The 20,341-nt window shown below is 57.6% G+C and overlaps 1 protein-coding gene across 1 annotated transcript; it reads right to left on the reverse strand.

Annotated features, from left to right (window-relative positions):
- Positions 1 to 799: 799 nt before the first annotated feature.
- On the reverse strand, positions 800 to 19,412 carry LAMC2 (laminin subunit gamma 2). Its single transcript, XM_055724948.1, has 23 exons — positions 19,331 to 19,412; positions 14,840 to 15,028; positions 12,259 to 12,388; positions 11,219 to 11,317; positions 10,878 to 11,014; positions 10,367 to 10,489; positions 10,057 to 10,246; positions 9,591 to 9,703; positions 9,081 to 9,299; positions 7,919 to 8,098; positions 7,164 to 7,397; positions 6,785 to 6,921; positions 6,331 to 6,484; positions 6,002 to 6,207; positions 5,651 to 5,730; positions 5,056 to 5,193; positions 4,144 to 4,288; positions 3,731 to 3,880; positions 3,151 to 3,265; positions 2,851 to 3,050; positions 2,124 to 2,282; positions 1,935 to 2,034; positions 800 to 1,726 (listed from the first exon to the last, which is right to left on the reverse strand). The coding sequence occupies exons 1-23, from the start codon at positions 19,410 to 19,412 to the stop codon at positions 1,476 to 1,478; spliced, it is 3,531 nt and encodes a 1,176-aa protein (XP_055580923.1). The 3' UTR covers positions 800 to 1,475.
- Positions 19,413 to 20,341: the final 929 nt, after the last annotated feature.

Raw genomic sequence — 20,341 nt, forward strand, 5'->3', positions numbered from 1 at the left:
GGGAGCTGGGAGCGGTGTCAGAAGGGAGCTGGACCCACAGGAAAGCCGCAGGCGGGTGATGTGAATGCTCCAGTCCTCAGCTCCTCCAGCTCTGCTCAGGCGTATGGTGGGAAGCATAGGGCGGGCAACTGCTCGAGCCTGAGAAACATCCAGCACCACACGGGAGGGAGCGGGACCGGGCAGCACCACACCAGAGGCAGAGACACATTCCAGACATCTTTGATATTTCCAAACCGATCAAATCAGGGCACAGGCACTCCAGCAGGATGGGACTGGGCTCTCGGACATGAGAGCTCGTGGCTGCGGGTCCCTGGAGAAAACCCCCATTCCTGCGACATGTGCTGCAGGGTCCTGGGTGCTTGTGCCGAGGGGACAGCCACCTTGCTTCTCCTGGGCTCTGGAACACCCAGGAAGCTGCCCAGTACCAAACTGAGCTGTCTTGGAAGGAAAGGTTGTGCTTGAGCGCAGAAGGTAAGGAGACCTGTGTCTGCCCAGGAGGAGCTTTGACAAGAAAGCCACCCCTCAGGGGCTTTGGGACTTGAAAAGAACTGCAGGAGAAAGCAAGGGGACCCTCTCCTCCTGGCTGAAGGGATCAGGTGGAGCAGGAAAGATTTTCCACTTCAGGAGACCCAGCAGTTCTCTCTGCTAACGTGCTGTGCCTGGGACCCCCCCTCTTCCTCCACCCAGCCCACCGCTACAAGCTCGGAAGCAGCTGGCAGCTCTTCCCCCCGCCCCCTCCCCCCGCTTTAGCAGAACAGTAACCACCTCACTGAGAAGCACCATAGAAGACCTGCAGCTTTATGAAAAGGGTCATCAGTGGCGCCTGATGCCAAATGTCTAAGCCACAGCCGTACCATGCCAGCAGCACTCCCAGCAAGGTGAGGACTGGGCAGGCTGGGAGGAGGAAGCCACGTGAAGCACCAACGGTGCCACAGCTCAAAACTCATCTCTTCCAGCTGCCTCTTCACAGTGCTCATTCCTGGCCTCCTGAGCTACTGAAGGCGAGGAAGACGCCGTGGAGAACATAAGGAGGAAGGAGGTGGCAGTGGCAGTGTCAAAAGTAAGGCAACTTCTAGTCCTTCTGTGTGTGTGCCAAACTGGGAGAGGGGATCCACAGCGGGCAGAGAACCTCTCAGCCATGAACTTCAGGCTCTGAACTGTGCAGACTCCCAAGGCTGACAACACAAGCAACCCCCCACCTGCATCTCAGAGAAATGTTGGAACGGGCTGTTCTTCAGCCAGTAGCACCTTCACGCAACCAGGCATCTCCTTCCTCCCGTGACCGAGGGACGGACCACTTTGAAAAATCAGGGAATCTCCAGAGCCAGCGTGATGACGTGAATTTCAGCCGCCACGCTGAACTGGAGGATAAGGGTCAGTTCAGCACAATCGGTGCCACCAGGTTTGGGGAGGGCAGCTGGGCCAGGCTCTCCTGCCTTCAGCCTGGCAGGCGCTGCAGCCTTTCCAGAGCTTGCTCACGGCAGCTCAATGGCTTTGGTGTTGTAGCAGCCTGGAGGAAGATTCCTCTGGATATCCTCCAGGTTCTTAATATCCACCAGGATCTCATCAATGCTGCTTTCCAGCACCCGCACCCGGGCCTTCTGCAGCGCAGCTGTCTGCTCCAGCTCCGACATCTCATCCTTCAGCTGGTTGCTTCTGGTTTTGGCTTTACGAAAATTCATCTCAAGCTGCTTCAGGCCATCCTCATCCACAGCACCAGGCTGGTCTGTTGCAAAATAGGAAAATCAGGAAGAAGGAAACATGGATGGAGGCTGAGGTCTAGATCTTTCTAGATATTTCATCTCCATTCCGTTGCTCGGCCCGTTTACAGGCACCATCTGAGGCAGCTCCCCACCACACTGCCAGCAGCCCTGCCTAGAGCCCAGCGGGGACCCATCTCCATCCATACCCTACAGCAGCATTGCAAAACCTACTCATCAGACGCAGCAGCTCTTCCAGGGCACTCAACATCTCCTGCACGACCACCCCTGCCTGGCCAGCCTTGGCGTGGACCTCCTGGGCTTCCTGAGCTGTCTAAGGAAGGCAAGGCAGCAGCTGTCACGTGAAGTCTAGTCCCAAAGTCAACAGGGAAGGGGGGCAAGGCAAAGAAGATGGGGACCAACCTCCTGTATCACAGCAGCATCTGCCTCAACCTCCGAGAACTTCCTCGTAAATTCAGCATCCACTTCCTTGGCCTCACGCTGCAGGGAGGCCACTGCCTTCTCCAGGGCGAGGACACCATCGGCTGTCTTGTTGGCTTCCACCTTCAGCCGTGTAATCTCCTAGAGAAGGCAAAGGCACCTTCAGAGGGGCACGGCACAGCTGAAATCAATCTGGGTGTGCTGGGACATGGAGCTGGTGGAGACTGGTTCCTTTTACAGGGACCCAACATTGTCACAGGCTGTCCTGCATCCTTCATGTCCTCCCACCGGTTGCTCCAGAGGGTTTTCTACAACCATGGATCAAGCCCTCCTGCACATATTAGCAGATCCCTGGGGAATTACAAATCTGGGAGCTGAACCCACCAACATCAGTTTTGGGAGTTCACAAGCCTGTCAGTGACTCAGACTGTGGAACTGGAAAAATCCCCTTGGTCACCAAAAGGTGGCTACAGAGATATACCACAGAGATCCGCATGGGACAAAGGTGCCTGCAGAGATCCACCCCGCCCCCGCCCCCCCCAGTCATCTACAGCCAGCTCTGGTATCTGCAGGATCCACTGTAGACAAATCTCAGGCCAAAACCCAACGCATCAGGTCCACCACGAAGGTTACAACCATCTCCTCCTCTTCCATGGTTTTCCCTTCCAAATGCTTTTCTGCCAGCAACAGGGCCAGAGCCTGTCCTCACCTGCTGGATCCCTGCGGTGATCTCCTTCGCTTCCCCTGCCGCGCTGCTGGCCGCCTTGGATTCAGAAGCGGCGGTGCCCAGGATAGCTTCAGCTCGGTCCGTCTTCTCCCTGGCACTCGCAACCATGCTGCTGATAATCGGGAGCCTCCTCATGGCATCCTCAGCTTCCCTTCTCTTGTCATCTGCTTGCAGGTTAAAGCCTGAAAAGAAACACACGCGGAAATGAAGCAATGAAGCTGTGCTGCCTTCGTGAGATCCCACAAGGGAGGGGAAAGGAAAATTTTTTTTCTAGGACATTACCCCGGAGGCTCTTCAGGATCTGTTCCACCTCGTAGAAGGTGGCGTTGCCAGCGCTGACGGCTTGCAGGGCTGTGCTCCTGGCGAGGTTGGCTCGGGATAGCAGCTGCGTCAGTGTCTGTGACAGGCCAAAGGGACAGGACAGATGAAGGACACTGCACAGGAGCACTGGACAGTCCCAGAACAGCCTGCAAGGAGCCACACTGGGGGAAGAGACCCATCAGCCTGTTCCCAAATGCCTGAATCCATCTACCACAGCCTGATCCGTCAGCAGAAGCTTGTGCCAGTGCTCCTCAACCAGCCCCTGACTGGACTCCGATCTTTCCGGGAGCAGGTCTTCAACCTGCCTCATATGGAGGAGATGTGCAGCCGAGACCCTGCCCGGCAGCTCCGTGCATGCGGTGGGGTCCCACCAGCTCCAGCAAACCGAGCCCAAGGGGCTGCACGGCTGAGGACGGGTGCTGCCCCGCAGCAGGCAGGCAGGGCTGCGTCCCCGTGGTCGTGGTGGTGCTGTGGCCGTTGCACCGTGGCTCCAGCTCGGGCTGAAGATGCCCCAAGCTGCAGCCCCCAGCCAGCCTCTTACCGCTCTCTCGCCCTCTCCCTGCCGCAGCAGCTGCTTGATTTCCTCCTCCCAGCGCCCCGTGCGGCTCTGCAGCTGCCTGTACTGTGCCAGGTAGGTGTCCACCAGGCTCAGGAGAGCACTGGCATCCTGCTTCAGCCGGGTTGCCTCCCCCTGAAACAGAGATGCAGTGACTGGGATCTCTTGGAAGAACCCAGCATCTTCCTGGTGCTCTCCAGGACCCACAGCAAGCAGCAACAGATGCTTCTCTCTTACTCCTTCTGCCATGGCCAGCTACAGGGCCAAAAGAGTGGGAAGATGCATATCCAATGGCTCTCCAGTGGGACAGAGCCCTGGGAAGGGCTGAGCTGCTAGTAGGGAGGGCATAGGGGAGAGCAAAAGGGGGTCTCCTCGTCCTGCAGGCACAAAGCCCTCACCTCAAAGGACCCAATGTCAGTCTTGGTCAGGCGGGACATGGAGTTGAGGAGCACCAGGCTGCCCTGATAAGCCTTGTCTGCGTCAGAGGCCACCCCATCAGCCTCAGCCTTCAGGCCTCCGGCCAGCAACTTCACCTCCTCGTACCTGTAGGGATGTGAGGTTGAAGGACACTGCACCAGCCACGCTGCCAGCCTCCCACCACAGCACTGACACTGCCTCCTACATTAACCTGTTCGTGCTTTCCAAGGCCCCATGCAGATTGATCACATGGGGAAAGCTACTTGCAAACACCCCCCACATCCCAGCCCCTCTGCCCAGCGGGCACCCGCTGGCTTCTAACTCCCACTCCAGAAACAAAACGTGCTCCACACCAGCTGAACCAGCACAGGCTCCACCTGGGTGCTGCTAATCCCTGCCCTACCGCTGGATGTTTCCTCCTACACATCCCCATTCAGCTCCATAACTTTGTTCGGGGCTGTTGCTCATACCCCCCAGGGGTGTGAAAGATCCTCACGCCATGGCGGGCTCTGAGGAGGCACCAGCCCAACCTGGAGAGCCACCCAGCCAACGCGGGGCTGAATCCACCCTGGGGCTAAACCCAGCCCAAGTTTGCAACCGTGTGCGGAAGGTGCTCCGGGGAGCCCGTTCACCCACGTGGTGTTAAACCCCTTCCCGCAGCTGCAGGCGGGCCCGCAGGAGCAGCGTGGTCTGCGGGGTGGGAAGCAGATGCTCCACAGCGCTGCCCACCCTGCACCTCCGCCGCTCAGACTGCCTGGCCACCCAAGTCCGGGTGATTCCCTGCCTCCAACCACATTTCTGCGGCTCAGCTGGGTGGGCACGGACCCTTGGCCACCCCACTCCTCCCTCCCGCACCCCCCCGTGACACGCGGGCGAGCGCAGCCTGAACTCACTTGCCGAGCAGCCCTCGCAGGGAGCCGGAGACGGCCGCCTCTCCGCCAGCAGCCGTGCGCACCAGCTGCAGTGCCTGCCGCGCGTCCTCCCGCGCCGCCTTCGCGGCTTGCTCTACGGTGTTGGCAGCTTGCGCATGGCTGCAGGGTACAGGGGAGGGGGCGCGTGAGAAAGGGTTCCCACCCGAGTCTTCTCCACCACCTCGCTTTACCACTGTATCCAGCGGTGATCACACCCTCTCAGGAAACACATTGTGATGGAGAAGGGCGCCCACGTTTTGCTTGCCCCTCCTGTATCTCCCAAGGGTAGAGAAGCACCAGGGGAGATGCTGCCCATGCCAATGGGCCAAACTCTGACCCCAAAGATGCTTCCAGAACACACCCAACTCCCCCCTGAAAGACAACTGAGGGCAGCCCTGTAGGGCAGCGAAGCCAGCCCAGCAGCCACATCTTCCCCTGCTGCAGGGCTGGCACAGAGGTGGTGGCAGCTGCAGCCTGGTGAATAGACAAGGACCCCCAAAAGGACCTCTTGGGTGCCCAGCAGGATCTCAGTCCCACTCCCCTCCCTCTCAGCTGACAGCAGAAGCGACTCACTCACCTGTTGGCCAGTCTCAGAGCCTCCTGGGCTAGCATCAAGAACTGATTTGAGCCCCCAGGGAGGTTTGAAACAGGAACGGTCTGAGGAGGGAGGAAGAGAGGCATGAGTGCTCTTTGCTGCCCTTCACCCCGTTCAGCAAGCGGCAACTGCAGCCCACCAAACCTCCACAGCCCCACGAACACCCCCGTCAGCTCCTCTCCAGCTCCCAGCCCTGCAGACCGGGCCACCAGAATATTTTCCGCTCTCACAAACAAAATGTAATAACTGGAATATGTTAAATTCTTGCTTTCTCCATGGAGTTTTTTCAGCCCTGGGCTAGACAAGCAGCACATTGCACATGGATGCTCTTACCACTCGGCGCAGAGCAGCTGTGCTGCGGTCCAGGTCCAGCCTGGCTCTTTCCAGCAGCTGCCGGGTGTCCTGCACCTGTGTCTCATACTGGCTCCCAAGAGACCTCAGCCTCTCCATTGTTGCCTTGATCTCATCCAAGCGGCTCCAGAAACGGGACCCTTGCCCCTTCATCCGGCCCACACGGCTTTCCAGAGACCTGTCAGAGGCTGGTGAGAAGGAAAGAGGAAGGCTGAATAGAAACTCATTGCTGAGCAAAAAGACACAGGCAGCAAAACTCTCCCCTGATAGAGCACAGATAGCCCCGTCCGAGGGCAGGGGGCAGATGGTACCTTGGAGGCTCAGGGCTTCCCTGAGGATGCTCCTCAGCATCTCCTCAGCCAGCTGCATCCTCCCCTCCAGCTCCTGGCTCTCGGCCCCACCACCAGCTTGCACCTCAGAGAACAGCAGCTCCAGCTCTGCCAGCTGCCGCAGGTACAGGTCCACCTGCAACCACAGCAGATCAGGCCATCAGCCGGTGAGATGCCAAACCCACGTTTAGAAAGACTAGGGTGGGAACCATGTCCACGGTCCATCCAGAGGATGGAGAGCAATGCAAGGACTCATTTCTTGGATGGTGCACAGCAGGCCAGCAGTTCTAGGTCATCAGGTTTTTTTATCGGTTGAATTGGGTACAAACCCAAAGTTCAGGTGCAGCTTGAGGGGGTCAGGAGGAGATGCTTGAGGCTAAGTGTATCGCTGCACCCCCAGCCACTCAGTGGCCCTGGGGCTGGCACAGATGCTCACCTGGGCTTTCACCTGGCTGTAGCAAGCCGGGCACTCACTTTCTTCACAGTTGGGACCCTCAAAGCCGGGCTTGCAGATGCAGCTCCCATCTCTCCCACACTTCAAGGGCTCAGCACCAGCTGAGTTGCAGGCGCAAGCTGCAGGTCAGAGCGGCACAGGTTCAAAAGGAGCCTGTCCCCACCTCAAGTCTTAGCACATCCTTCCACCCACCCTCTCCCCCTGCTTTCCTCCCACCGTTTACCCCCTCTGCTCCAGTTCCTGCTCTCTACTCCCGCTTTCCAGCCTCAACTTTTGCAGCATCCCATTTCCCAACAAGCACTCTGCACTCTGGCACGGATTTTCTTACTCACCCCCAGCTCAAACAGCGCCTGGCTCTCACCTCTGCACTTGTCAGCGGGATCGGGGGCCAGGGGGTTCCCAAAGAAGCCATCTTTGCAGCGGTCGCAGTAGAAGCCAGCGGTGTTGTAGATGCACTTGAGGCACTCGCCTGTCCGGCGGTCGCAGTTCCCCACGGCGTTGGGCTCCACGTTGCCGTTGCACCGGCACGGCTGGCAGGCGCGGGAAGCCGCTGGGTCTCCAAAATAGCCGTCAGCACAGTACTCGCAGTTGGCTCCTGGGAAAGAAGAGGTGAGGAGAAGCTCATGCTCTTGCCCAGAAGGCAGAGGCTGCTTCACTGTTCCTGCCCCTCAGAAATGAGGGTGTTCAACCCCATCAGGGCCTTCACAACATCATCTCCCCTCCCCGCACCGCCAAATGCACAACACACTAGACAGGTACTCAAAAGCTGGGTGCAACAACTAACCTTGGGTAAGTAATTTCCTTCTTGTTTGGGTTTGGGGTTTTTTTTGCTGTTTTTCTATTCCCCTCCCTCTCCACCCATCCTTTTTCCATCCACGTTATCTGTTTAGATAAGAACCTTTCCCAGGATGGGGCAATGCATGTGTACTCAGCCCTTGGGGCTGAAACACCCCCTGACCGGCAGGAGCGGCAGTGCCGTAGGTAAGCCGGGCTGAGAAGAGGGGTTGATCTGCCTGGCTCTGAGCATCCTGGCCTGCTGATGCCTGCATCTCCCTGTGCAGCAGGTAGAAGTTCTAGAGAAAGGCAGAGCAGAAGCAACCTGGAGAAGGGCATTACCAGCAGCTCCAAGAGGGCATTGGTCACAGACGACCTCCTCGCCACCTGGTGCCACCGAGCAGCCTTGGCCGTTGCTGCAGGGACATGCCCTACAGCTGTGCGGCTGCCGTGGGTCTCGGTAGAAGCCGAAGGGGCAGCTGACACTGTTGGCCACGTTTTCATCTCCCGAGTAGCATTCGCCTGAAGGAGGAAGGAAAGGGCTTAGGGCAGTTTGCTTTCACCCCCAGTGGGACACCCTCCACCAATCCACCTCCTGGCTACCCTTCACTGGTGGCCATGCCACCCACAGCAGCACAAGCACCCATGTTCCAGCATCTTCCACTGGACTCCTTGAGATCCCCACGCCTGCCCATAAGTGCTCCATTGCTCTGCCCATCAGTCCCTCACCACGCAGGAAGGACCATGTCCTGCTCCTGCAATGGAAGCCCAGCGAGACCCCACCAGGAGCCCATCCCAGGGCGGGAAGGCTGGCCATCACCACCCAAAGGTGGCTGTATCTCATTTGTCACAGCTCACATAGCTCCCAAGGAGCCACACATTGCTTTTTGTGCTTCCTGTTCAATGCTCAGATTTTTAGAAATTCCAACTCAGACTTGGAAAATACCGATAGCTTAATTTCACGTTACTTTGACTTTACATGGCAACACTGTGGGCTATTTTAACAAGACAGGTAGTAAAACATGATCATATGGTTGATATCTACTCACACCACATAGAATCATAGAACGGTTTGGGTGGGAAAGGACCTTTAAAGGCCGTCTAGTCCAACCCCCCTGCAGTGAGCAGGGACATCTTCAACTAGATCAGGTTGCTCAGAGCCCCATTCAGCCTGACAAGTTACCGTGCTTACCTTTAAAAGAAAAGGTCAGAAGACATATTTTTAATGCTATCCAGGCAGTAGGAGATGCTTTTTCTCTCTCGAATGAGCATTATCTAAACCTGATTTGGTCCAAATGCATCTTACCCATATTTCTGACTGCAGCATCTCTAGGCTCTGGGGAGTTTTGTCCATGATGTTCCCCACACTCCAGCCCCCCAAGTCAGTGATCTCACCCCATTCAGTGCCCCACACCCCCCCCTGTAATTCAGTTCTTGGGAAGCAGGCAGCCACCCTGTGATCCCATACACCCTACAAGCACAGCGTGGCAGTGGCTTCTCTTACCGGTGTCAGGATCACAAATTCCTCCCCCCTGGCAGTTGCACGGCATACAGATGCTGAAGGGCCCCAGGTGGGGGTCACCCCTGCGGTAGCCAGGGGCACACCTCTCGCAGAACTGCCCCCCGTACCCCGCCGGGCACTCGCAGTGCTCTACCCAGGGCGCAGGGACGCCAGCCACGGGCTGCGCCGACACCAGGGTGACGTTGTCGATGTAGCCGGTGCCTGGAGGGAGACAGAGCTGGTTCACCTGTAAGTCCCCTGCACCCGGGACCTGCGCAGGTCGTGTGTTTCATTGCAAACCCATGGGCAGATAGACTGGAGCCCAGGCTTTGCTGTCCCCACCGTTGCCATCCTGCTTAATCTCTCCATAATTATATTTTGCCCATCTTAAGGCACTACTTTTATTTTTATTATTATTTTACTACCTTTTAGAAAAGGTGCCTCCATCTGGAGACTTGGCACCTCCAGCAACAAGAAGTCAACCTAATGCTTGCAAGCTCTCCTCCAACTTACTGTACTCCCCAAAGGTGGCTCGGATCCAGATTGCTGTCAGGTTTCCCAGCAGCCTGCGATATTCAAAGTGATTCAGCCTCGGGCTCCACTTGCTGCTCGGGTGCTCATCCAGCCTGCCCGTGGGAGGGGGGAGAAGTGGAACCGGTTTCAAGAAAATAAGATGCCTTGCAAAGAAAACGCAGCAGCCCTCTCCCCATCTCCCTCCTTCAGCTCAAGGCTTTGGAGAACAACCTCCACCCATGCAACTGACACCAAGCACAATGCCCAGCCCAGCCTCAAGCCAAATTTTCTACTGCCCCTCTCACAAAGTGCCCTCCTCATCCAGGAGAGAAGCACCTGAGATGCATCCAGCCCAAACCAGGCAGCTATTTGCCACCTCCAAGGGATCACAGCTGAATCCAGGAGCTCTTTAGAGCTGCAGCCTTCCCTGCTCACCCTGCCCCAAATGCCCCAGTGTTCCATTTACCTGAACGTGTACATCTGGCTGATGCCACAGGGAAGGACCTTCCCCTGGGGCAGGAAGGGGGCAGTGACCCTCAGGCCATCTCCTTCCAGGACCACGTCATGTGGAGATGGCTGGCGTCCCCCTCGGTCCAGGCGGTAATCGAAGGAGAGCATCTGGCCGTAGCTCAGCTGCTGGTTCCCGAGGAATTTTGCTGTGAAGGGAAGAAAGGGAGGAAATTAAAGCCTTAAAAGCTGGCCTTCCTCCTTCCTGAAGGCTTGGTTCCCAGAATCAGACCAAGCAAAGGGGACACCGTCACCTCTCCTGCACCTACCGGGCGCCACAAAGTATATCGGCTCCGATCTCCTTGCCGCTATGAAGGCATCCTGATGGCGCGGGGACCACTGGAGCTGGGCTGGGGAGCCACTTTGATGGATACCTCTCCAGCCTTCAGCACCTGGAGCACCAACAAGGACCAGTCAGCAGGGACAGTGAAGGTGCTTCCAGGACTCCAGCAAATTTCTCAAGCTGTGTCGCATCCAAACCCTTCAGCTCCCTACCTCTTGACCTCTGAGGGAGCAGCACAGATATCCCTGTGCCAACACATCTGTAAATAAGCCAGGCTGGGCACAGAGGTTTCCTCCCAAGTGTCAGGAAAGACATGAAGCAAGCCTATGGTCCCTGCCACCCTCACACCCCACTTCTGCCTACAACCAAGCCACCCCACCCGTCAAAGCACAGGGAGCCCCCGCAGGGCTGCGAACCAGCCAGCTCCTCCAGCACGTCAAAGAGAAGGGATGGCAAACACCCTCAGGCGCCGTAGGGATGTCCTGCTGGGGCTTCACCTTGCTGGAAGGTGGAGGTGATGTTGTAAATGCTGTGGTTGTCCGCGCTGACGCACACAGCTGAGTGCCCGTAGCAAAAGCAGGGGGAGCATCCCGCAGGGTTTCCCGCATCCAGGTTATAGAAGTTTCGTTTGCACCTGGGGAAACACAAGGTGACAACATTCAAGTCCACTTTCTTTTTTTTCAAGACAGTCAGCCCTCTAATGACAGCAGGGCCAAGGTGTCAAGGTCATTGCCAGGCTGGGATGGTGAGATGGGCAGGCACAACTGCCAGGGGTGTGACCGCCAGAGAGACTGAGGACATGCCACACAGTGGTTCCACAAGTGCTCCTGCCACCCACCTCTCGCACCGCTGTCCGGTAGCGCTCGCCTTGCAGACGCAGCGGCCGGAGATGCAGTCCCCCGTGCTGCCGGCCGGGTCACACTCGCACTGCAGGGTCCTGCAACAGGGACAGCGGGGACCTCCGCCTGCATTTCCAGCTCAGCCAGGGAGCTATGTGGCCCCAGCTGTTATACAAGACAGTGGAGAAACCCCTCCCTGCCCCACCAGCTACCAGTCCCATGCTAGAAGAGGAAAAACAACCAGCAGAGCCATCTCCCTAATTAATCCAGCTGCACCAGTATGGGTGCCAGGCTGAGGTAGTGCCCAATGCTACTGCCCCAGGACACCCCCGAGCACCAGACCCACCTAAAAGAGCAAAGCGAAGCTCTGCTGAGCTTAACAAACCCTGGTTGAGCTTAACAGTCCCTGGCTGGGCTCCAACAGGCAGCAACACCCCGGGGAGGCTCGGGCAGGAGGCCAGGCACGGCAGCACAGCTCAGGCAGCCACCCCTCACCCCCACCCTTTGCCTGCCAGGGACCCCAAAGGAGCAACAGCAGGGTGAAGCAGGAAAGAAGAGGACACAATGCTGAGGAAACCAAACCAGAAACACTGTGGAAGGTGCTTAAACAGGGCTTCATGCAAAGGAAGGGGCTGATCTTTGCGTGCACATCTTTGTGCTGGAGCAGTCCTCGTGAGCGGCACCGACACCAGGCAGACCCACGCGTGGGTGGGTTTTATGTCACATTGACTAGCCTGGCTGTTGCCTGTTTGGTGTTATCTGGATAATAAAGCCAGCTCCTCAGAGTGTGGTTAAGCTCAGCTTTTGATGCTGTTGCATGGCGGTGAGCCCTGCAGGCTGGAACGGAGGTCCAGCCCTGGTGGAGCCCACTCTCTGCCAGCAAGGTTAGCTTAAGGCTGTCTGTGCTGCCACGAAACACAGTGCCTCTGCCCTCGCCCAGGGTGCTTTCAGCCAGCGTGGGCTTCTTACAGCAGCTGGGAGAGCTCTGGAGACCGGCCCACCAGCTGTCCCCGTGCCACGGGTAGTGGCCAGCACTTACTGCCCGCTCCTCTGGCACCCGGCCTCCGAGAGGGACTCGAAGCCTGGCTGGCACTGGTCACACTTCTTGCCCATCACGCCAGGTTTGCAGCTGCACCGGCCGTCACTGCTGCACTGTGGGCTGAGGGCGCCTGCGGGAAGAAGGGAAGGATCGGTTTGGGCAGGCACCTCCCTGGGATGCCACCAGTGGGCCAGGGGAACAAAGCACCACACCAGCGTGAGGAGCAACCCAGCCCCAGCAGCAGGTCCCACCTTGAGATCCCAGCACTGTGCTGAGACACCAGGGCTGGCTGTTTAAACTGCTCTGGCCTCCCTGACTGATGCGGGAGGAGATAAATTCCAGCAGGCATCGACCACATGCCCAGGACAAGGATCCTCTTTCCTACCATAAAGGTCATTGTGGAGGACAAGATGGACTCCAGGGCATGCAAACTGGGCAGAGAAATTTCTTCTTCTTTGCCAGACCCTCTGCTAGTAAACATCAGTAGAACTTGATTTTGGTGCCTCTTTAAGGACCCTAGGGGGCCAAAGGCCATGGCAGAGTCTTTGGTTTGACCTATGCTGTGCCCACGCAGGTGCCAAGGGGAGAGGATGCCAGAGCCATGGGCACCCATCCTGCTGCTGGGCCCTCCCTGCATGCCAGCGTGGGGGGTGGCCAAGGGGATATTCACTCTCCTACCACCCTAAAGCCTATTACTCTGCCTCCTGCCATCTGTTTTTCATGTGCAGAAAACAGGCTGAGACCAACAGGCATTTCAGTACCCACCACACCTCAGTGCCACATGTACGAGCCACCTACTTGCGGAGCAAGCTGAAACCTGATGAGGATGCAGGAGCCATCGCATCTACTGTGTAACCACCACAAGACCCGTCGAAAACACCACAGAGCTACAGATCCCACCTGGCAGCCCTGCAGTCTGCAAAGAGCTGCTGGAGGAGCTGGAGAGGCTGAAGCCACCAGTCCATCCCCAAGCACCGGGGCACTTTGCACCACCTCCCCTCCCAAGGCACAACACTGTGAACTTGGGAATTATCCTTTTGCTTTTATGGTGCAATTAAAAGCCTTTGCAGAGCCCACCAAATGTTGCGACACTCAGGAAGCATCATCAGCCCGACTGACAAAGCTGGCAAAAGCCGCCGCTCCCTGCGTGGGGGTTGGGCCGCAGTCCTGGAGAAGGGATGGCAGCTGGGAGGGGCAAGCAGCTTCCCGAGGGCAGCTCCTGCAGGTGGCAGTGGGTTCATGCCCACCCCCCAAATTCAGTGGGGAGCAGAACAGGGTCCTGCTCAGCGAGGCAGGGATCAGTGGTGGAGGTGCTGGAGGGAAGGAATGCCACCCAGAGAGATGCCGAAAGGCTGAAGGAGTGGGGCCATGTCAACCTCATGAAGTTCAACAAGGTCAAGTGCAAGGTCCTGAACTCGGGTGAGGGCAATCCCCAATATTGGGACAGACTAGAGGAAGGATGGATGGATGGATGGATGGATGGAGAGCAGCCCTGCCAAGAAGGGGACACTGCTGGGTGACAAACGACATGAGCCAGCACTGTGCGCCCACAGCCCAGCAAACCAGCCGTGCCCTGGGTGCATCCCAGCAGCGTGGCCAGCAGCCCGGGGAGGGGGTGCCCCCCCTCTGCTCCGCTCTGGTGAGACCCCCCTGGAGCCCTGGGTCCCCAGTACCCGCCAGCCATGGAGCTGCTGGAGCGGGCCCAGAGGCAGCCGCGGGGACGGTGGGAGGGCTGGAGCCCCTCTGCTGTGGGGACGGGCTGGGAGAGCTGGGGTGGCTCAGCCTGGGGGAGGGAGGGCTCCGGGAGACCTTGCTCTGGCCTTCCGATTTATAAAAGAGGGCTCAGTGTGTAAAGGCGAGCTTTGCAAAGGCTTTTAATTGCATCATAAAAGTGAAAGGGTAATTTCTGAATTCACAGCGTTGCACCTCGGGAGGGGAGGTGGTGCAATGGCAGAGAGGCTTTTTGCCAGGGCCTGTAGCGACAGAACAAGGGAAAGAGGTTTTAAACTGAAAGAGGAGGTTTGGATGGGACATAAGGAGGAAATGCTTTGTGATGAGGGTGGGGGGACACTGGCAGAGGTTGCCCAGAGCAGCTGTGGGTGCCCCATCCCTGGAGGTGTTGAAGGCCAGGCTGGACGGGGCTTGGAGCAACCTGGTCTGGTGGGAGGTGTCCCTGCCCATGGCCGGGGGTTGGCCTAGGTGATCTTTGAGGTCCCTTCCAACCCAAACCACCCTGTAAGCCTGTGATAATTTCAGGGGGCAGGTGGGTTTTGAAGCCTGGCTGCAGCCCTGAGCTGCTGAGGGGCTCAGCACTCCCAGCACCGAGCTGTGAAGCACCCAGGTGGAGGAGCAGCTCCTACAACTTATGGTGCAGCAACACGGCGCTGGGCTCCAGCACCCCCCAGTCCCACACCTGGAGCCAAGCTGGCCCCGCTCCCTCCTCCCACAGCGCTCAGGCCCAGCGCGCAGGGACCCAGCGCCTGCCCCAGCCCCCGTGCTCAGCAGAGCCTAGGGACATGGTGGCAGCAGGCACCGTAAGCCCCCCGACCCCCGCAACCCCTCCTGGCTATAGGCCACGTACCCTGGGGGTGGCAGCGGCAGGGCAGGCAGCAGCCCCGCTCGCGCTGGCGGAAGAAGCCCTCCTTGCAGCGCTCGCAGCGGGCGCCCTCCGTGTTGCCCTGGCAGCCGAGGCAGCGGTACCCATTGCCCGTCTCCCTCAGGAGGTGCCAGTCGAAGACGCACTGCCTGGACATCCCATTGCAGTCACAGACTGGGGAGAGGAGAGAGAGATAGAGAGAGAGACACACATCTCAAACCATCCTTAGAGATGAGGGCACCAGCTATGAAGCTGTAAACCCACCCTGCTGGCCAAGGAACAAGCCCGGGCAACGCAAACCTCCTTCTCTTGCCCTGCTAATAACCTCCCATCCCCACGCATCTGCATCCACCAACCACCCCAGTGCCACCAGTGCCCACACCACACTCAGCATCCCTCCTGCTCTGAAGCGATGCCAACATCTATTTCCCTGCCAACACAGCTCAGGATGGACAACCCCCCCCTGAGCCAGACAGCCCCTCCCCACAGTGCAGCATGGCCAGGGATGTTCTCCATCCCTTCAGAGGTCTTCCAGAACAACAAGGTCTTTGAGTAAGCAGAGATGATAAGAAAACCCCAAACTTTATCCTGAGAAAAGCACGGGGAATCGTACAGGGAAAAGGGAAGGATCCCTGAGGTTATGTGTTGCTTCACCCAGCCTCTGACTGGGGTGAGCCCAGAAGGAAAAGCTCAACAAACTTCCACCAGGTCCCTCCGTGCAGGTGTCCTCCCGGCCAAGTGCACGGGTGATGAGGAGAGGTTTCTGATCAGAGGAACCTTGGCAGAAGCATGCCAGCCAAGAGGTAGATTAAAAAAAAAAAAAAAAATGTTTTTGGCAAGATTATACAGGTCATCTCACCTCACCCTCCACAGAAAGAAAGGGTACAGCTGCCCACATCACTGCATGATGGATGCCAGGGGAGACAGGCATGAGATTTTGCATCCCACTGCAGCCAGGACAGACGGGACCTCTGGAGAGCAGACTGGCAGGTATCTCACCAGACATGCCCCCTCCAGCTACCTTCTTCATTGCCTTGCCCAGGTCTTCTCTTGAAGCCACTTCTCATATACCTGCCAAGCCCTCAGTGGCCAGTATAGAGTGTGTAAGCCTGAGGACCTTTATTTCAGGTGAGCTCCTCAGTGCCATGGAGCAGAGCAGACACAACCGAGGGAATGGCTGGCAGAGACAGGCAGGAGAAACACACACCCTGAGGGAAAAAGCAGGGTCTGCAGGGGTGCAGAGCCTGCCGGCGAGCTGCTCCAAACCACCCCGGTGCTGCCAGGGTTTCCTCAGCCTCCATGGGTGAAGCTCTGCTCACTGCGGAGCTCCTTGGGAGTCGAGAGGTGTCCCCAGCTGCCCACCCCCCGCTCAGGTCACCTCCGGCAGCGCTGGCAGGATGAAACCCAACAGCAAGCGGGAATGGCAGCAGGGGTGCAGACAGCGGGTTGTACCTGGTACATTCCTCTGTCCCAGCGCCCTTCTGGCACCGCTTAGCCGAAGGCTACAAGGTCCCTGGCTTCTGCATCCCTGATTGCCGGGACCAGGCGCAGCCTCCTGCGCTCACTGCCCAAGCACGCAGCACCCAGCGCTCACACCCGCGCCTCGCACACACCCATCGCACCTGCATACCAGACGGAGGCACTCAGCGAGCCGCGGCCCAGCCTGCTGCCAAGAAGAGATGACCTCATGCACCAGCAAACAGAGAGGTATATTTTTTTTTTTCCCCACAGCCCCAGCAAACATGGTCCTCCCCTTGCAGTCTACCAGGAGACCGAGACCTGGCTGCAGAAGGTGTCCTGCCACCCCAGCCCGCTGGGAGGGCACCTGTGGGTGCACAAGTCGTGCCACTTAGGGTACGAGAAAGCATCTAGAGCCTCAGGGGACATCACTAGTGACCAGAGGGCAGAGATGAAACAAGACAACCCACCGAGAGCAGCAGTGCAGGGCTTCCTCCAGGTGTTTGTGATCACCTTCACAGCGGGACTGCTTGGGGTCCATCCCACCCCATCCCTCCACACAAAAGCTAGGATACCTCAGACTGGAAGGGACCCATACAAGGATCGTCATGTTAAACCCCACCCATGCATCACCCTACATCTACGTAACCCAGAGGATTACTGGGTTGCTAAATCACAGGCATGAACACCATTCCCCCGGGGAAGGAAAACCTTTTTTCAGGTCTTGCTCTGAGGCCGCAGCAGTTAAGAGCCAGCTCTCCAGCGCTGGCATGGGTTCAGGGTTCATTAATCTGAAGCCATTTAAGATGCTGTTACAGATTAGTGCCACCACCTCACCAGTGTAGCTGTTCCTGTTGCTGGTCTTCTCCTGGAAACTGGAAAGCTCGGGCAGGTTAATCTTTACCAAGAGCGAGACGCTGGAGTTGCTAACGAGACAGAGCATGCAGGAGCTGCTGGAAGATGAGCACCAGCTGAGGACAGGATCAGTTTTGGATCCAGGTGCCCTGAGGCTCTGCCCTGAGATCATCCAGTTCTCAGACAACTGTGGAGAAGAACAGGCTCTACAGAGGAGAAGTTTCCAGCCGTATTTCTTCAGCACTGTGTTGGGATGAAGGAGGTCATGGCATGCATCCGGCAAGACATCACTCCCCCAGCTCCCACCCAGTGGAACGAAGTGTGAAAAATGCCGGTTTGCTGTGCCAAGACAAATTCCCACATCAGAAAGGCTTGGAGAAGGAGTCGGGCAGCTTCAGACGTCTTAAATTGTCTTTTTAAATTCACAAAACCAGAAAATGAGGTTGGCCCTGGGTCTGCAAGGAGCAAATCCGATAGCCCTGTACGCACGAGCTGGTCTGCAATGTCTATTTGTTTCATCAAGAGATCCAGCAGAGCTTTGCATGCAACGAAGCCTCCACGACAACACAAGCCATTCCCTGCTCTGTGCTTTTGGGACAGTGACCCAGAAGACTGTCCCACCTGCTGCCCCAGGTCCTGGGGATCCCCATTCCCCCACCCCACAGCTTTCTCGCTGCAGGAAGACCTGCCCGTGTCTCCATCAGCATCGTCAGGGAGAGACCACACACCAGGAGCCAAAAGCTGGTGCCTTCTTTCCAACACACTGAGTTAGACACCTTGTTGAGCTCTGACCTCCACATCCAGCTCTTCCCCAAAGCCTGGGAGACCCCTCCAGGGTCTGAAGGTGATGCAGGCACCCACCACCCAGGCCAACGCTCGCCTGCTCAGGCAAGGCTCCGTGCAGTTTGCCGGACAAGCGCCCTGACCAACGCTCGACCAGATGGTACATGAGCCCAGTGTGACTCAAGTACCTCATTTGCAAGCAAACGGTTGCTAGTTACAGGCACACATCTAACGCCACAATCGGAGGAGTAACAGTACAGGAGACTAATTCGCACCACTGAACCAGCTCGGAAGGTCTGCTGCAGCATAAAAGCACAGTCAGTTATCGGCTACGGCTTTTACCTACGTGCAGAAAAGGTTCAAGAGCCCATGGAAAAGCAGCAGCTGCCCAAGTGCTGCCAGGCAGAGCCAGGGGAAGAATCTACATGAGTATTTTAAAACTTGCATGCAATTAAGGCTGCTGTAATAATTACTCAAGTGGCATGCAAAGCAAATCAGGTTTAGTGGTTGGTTTTTGTTTTTGGTTTTTTTTTTTTTAAAAAAAAAGGAAAACCACTTATTCAGCACTTTTTTCCCTTGTCACATTTCACTACACTTCAAGATTAATAAAAGAGCCTCTTTTGGAACTTCCAGCCCTGTGAGTGTGTTTCAGAAGGCCAGGAGTGCAGACAGAAAAAACTTAAATCATTATGTGTTCACAAAACACATGTGAAAACCTGGTTTTGGCCAAACATAGCCATCTCCAGACTATTCACCAATGCAACTGAAACCCCATTCCTGTATCGCCACTGGGCTGCATGCACGCAGACATCCCTACATTGCGCTCTCTGCTACAATTACACGTGCAAGGGGATTCTCTGGACCTCTACAGCTCGCCGTCAGTCTGTGTACCGTGGGAGACTCGCCACCTCCCGTGGGGTGCAGTGGGGCTGGGGGCATCTCACAAGCCCTACAGACTTGCACAAAATACAAACACCACACGTGTTGCTACAGCAGACTGGCTGCTTCCAGCTCCGTCTCGGGCTTAGGGAAGGTTTTGGTTCCAGCAGCAGCAGCAGGCAGATCAGCCACCCGCTCCCTGGGCGATGCTCGTGCTCACACCCAAATCCCACCCAGGTAGCAGGGCTTTATACAGAAAGCAGTGAAGTAATTGCACAGAAGTTATTTAAAGGGAATGACAGCAAAAAACCCAAAAGCCTTCATGGCCATGGGATATTTAACCCCAGGGGAAATGTAAGGAGAAGCACCTATAGATCCAGTTTTCACCCCAAAGGCAGGAGGGGCGAGCACCCAGCCGGCTCCCCGGCGCTGGGGCAGGGCTGCCAGCCGGACCACACGCCAGCACGAAAGCAGGCACAGCCGACCTCCCCGAGGCCTCACCTTCTCCTCCGTTGGCGCTCCGGGCTGCGGGCAGGAGAGAAGCCACGAGGCCGCAGAGGGGCAGGAGCCAGCACCCAGCCATGTCTGGTGCCGGGAGCGCACGGCCCCCGCTCCAGCAGGCGACGGCAGGGCTCCCCACCGGCTGCCTATTGCTTTTTCCCCCCCCTGCGTGGTTTTTATCGGCTGCTCCACCGGAGTCACTCCCAACAGGAAGAGCACGTGTGCCGTGGGCTGACTCACGCCCAGCCGGGAGAGCCCAGCCCAGGGCGCGCAGACAGGCGCCCGCCCCGCCACAGCCAGGCATGGATGGGGCGCAGCACCCCGGGGACCTCCTGCCTGCACCCTCCTCGGGGCGCGACCTCGCAGGGAAACATAAACCGCAGCCCCCGCAGACACCCCTCCTGCCCATCCCCTCCTCGCCCAGCTCATCCCGCTGCCGCGGTGGGCAGGGCACTGGTGCTGCTGGGGGAGCTGGGCTGCCCGGGCACGCAGGCTTGCAGGGAGGGAGATGAAAGCGATGAGCTCACAGGAAACCTGGGGAGGGTGGATGGGGACCGCCGGCTCACCAGCCACCTCCAGCCACCCAACCCACAAGAGCAGGGCCCAAAACCAGCCACAAGAGGTGACTTAGCGGGACTCACAGCCGAGGGCTGCTGGGGGTGCAATGAGGCCCCGCGATCAGCTTGGCCACATACTGGGACCGCAGATCTGCTGGGATTTACCAGGCAAGCATCACGTTCAGGAAATTGCCAGACCTAGAAATGGGGTGGATGCCGGGCATCACCGCACATGTTTGTTTGCATTTAATGCCGAGACAGAAGGTGAGGTTAGATAGCTCCTTGGCCTGACCTGGTATAAGCACTTTTATGCTAGAAAGAGGATGAGGAGCGGAGACAGAGAGGGGAAAAGGCGTCCTGAGGCTGCTGATGGAGCTGGGGTGAGGATGCCAGGCTCCACAGCCCAGGCCCATTAGCATTTTGGCCTCAAGGGTAGCCAACAAGCCACAGAAGA

This window comes from Falco cherrug, chromosome 12, assembly GCF_023634085.1.
Source record: "Falco cherrug isolate bFalChe1 chromosome 12, bFalChe1.pri, whole genome shotgun sequence".
In the NCBI taxonomy this organism is placed as follows: Eukaryota; Metazoa; Chordata; class Aves; order Falconiformes; family Falconidae; genus Falco; species Falco cherrug.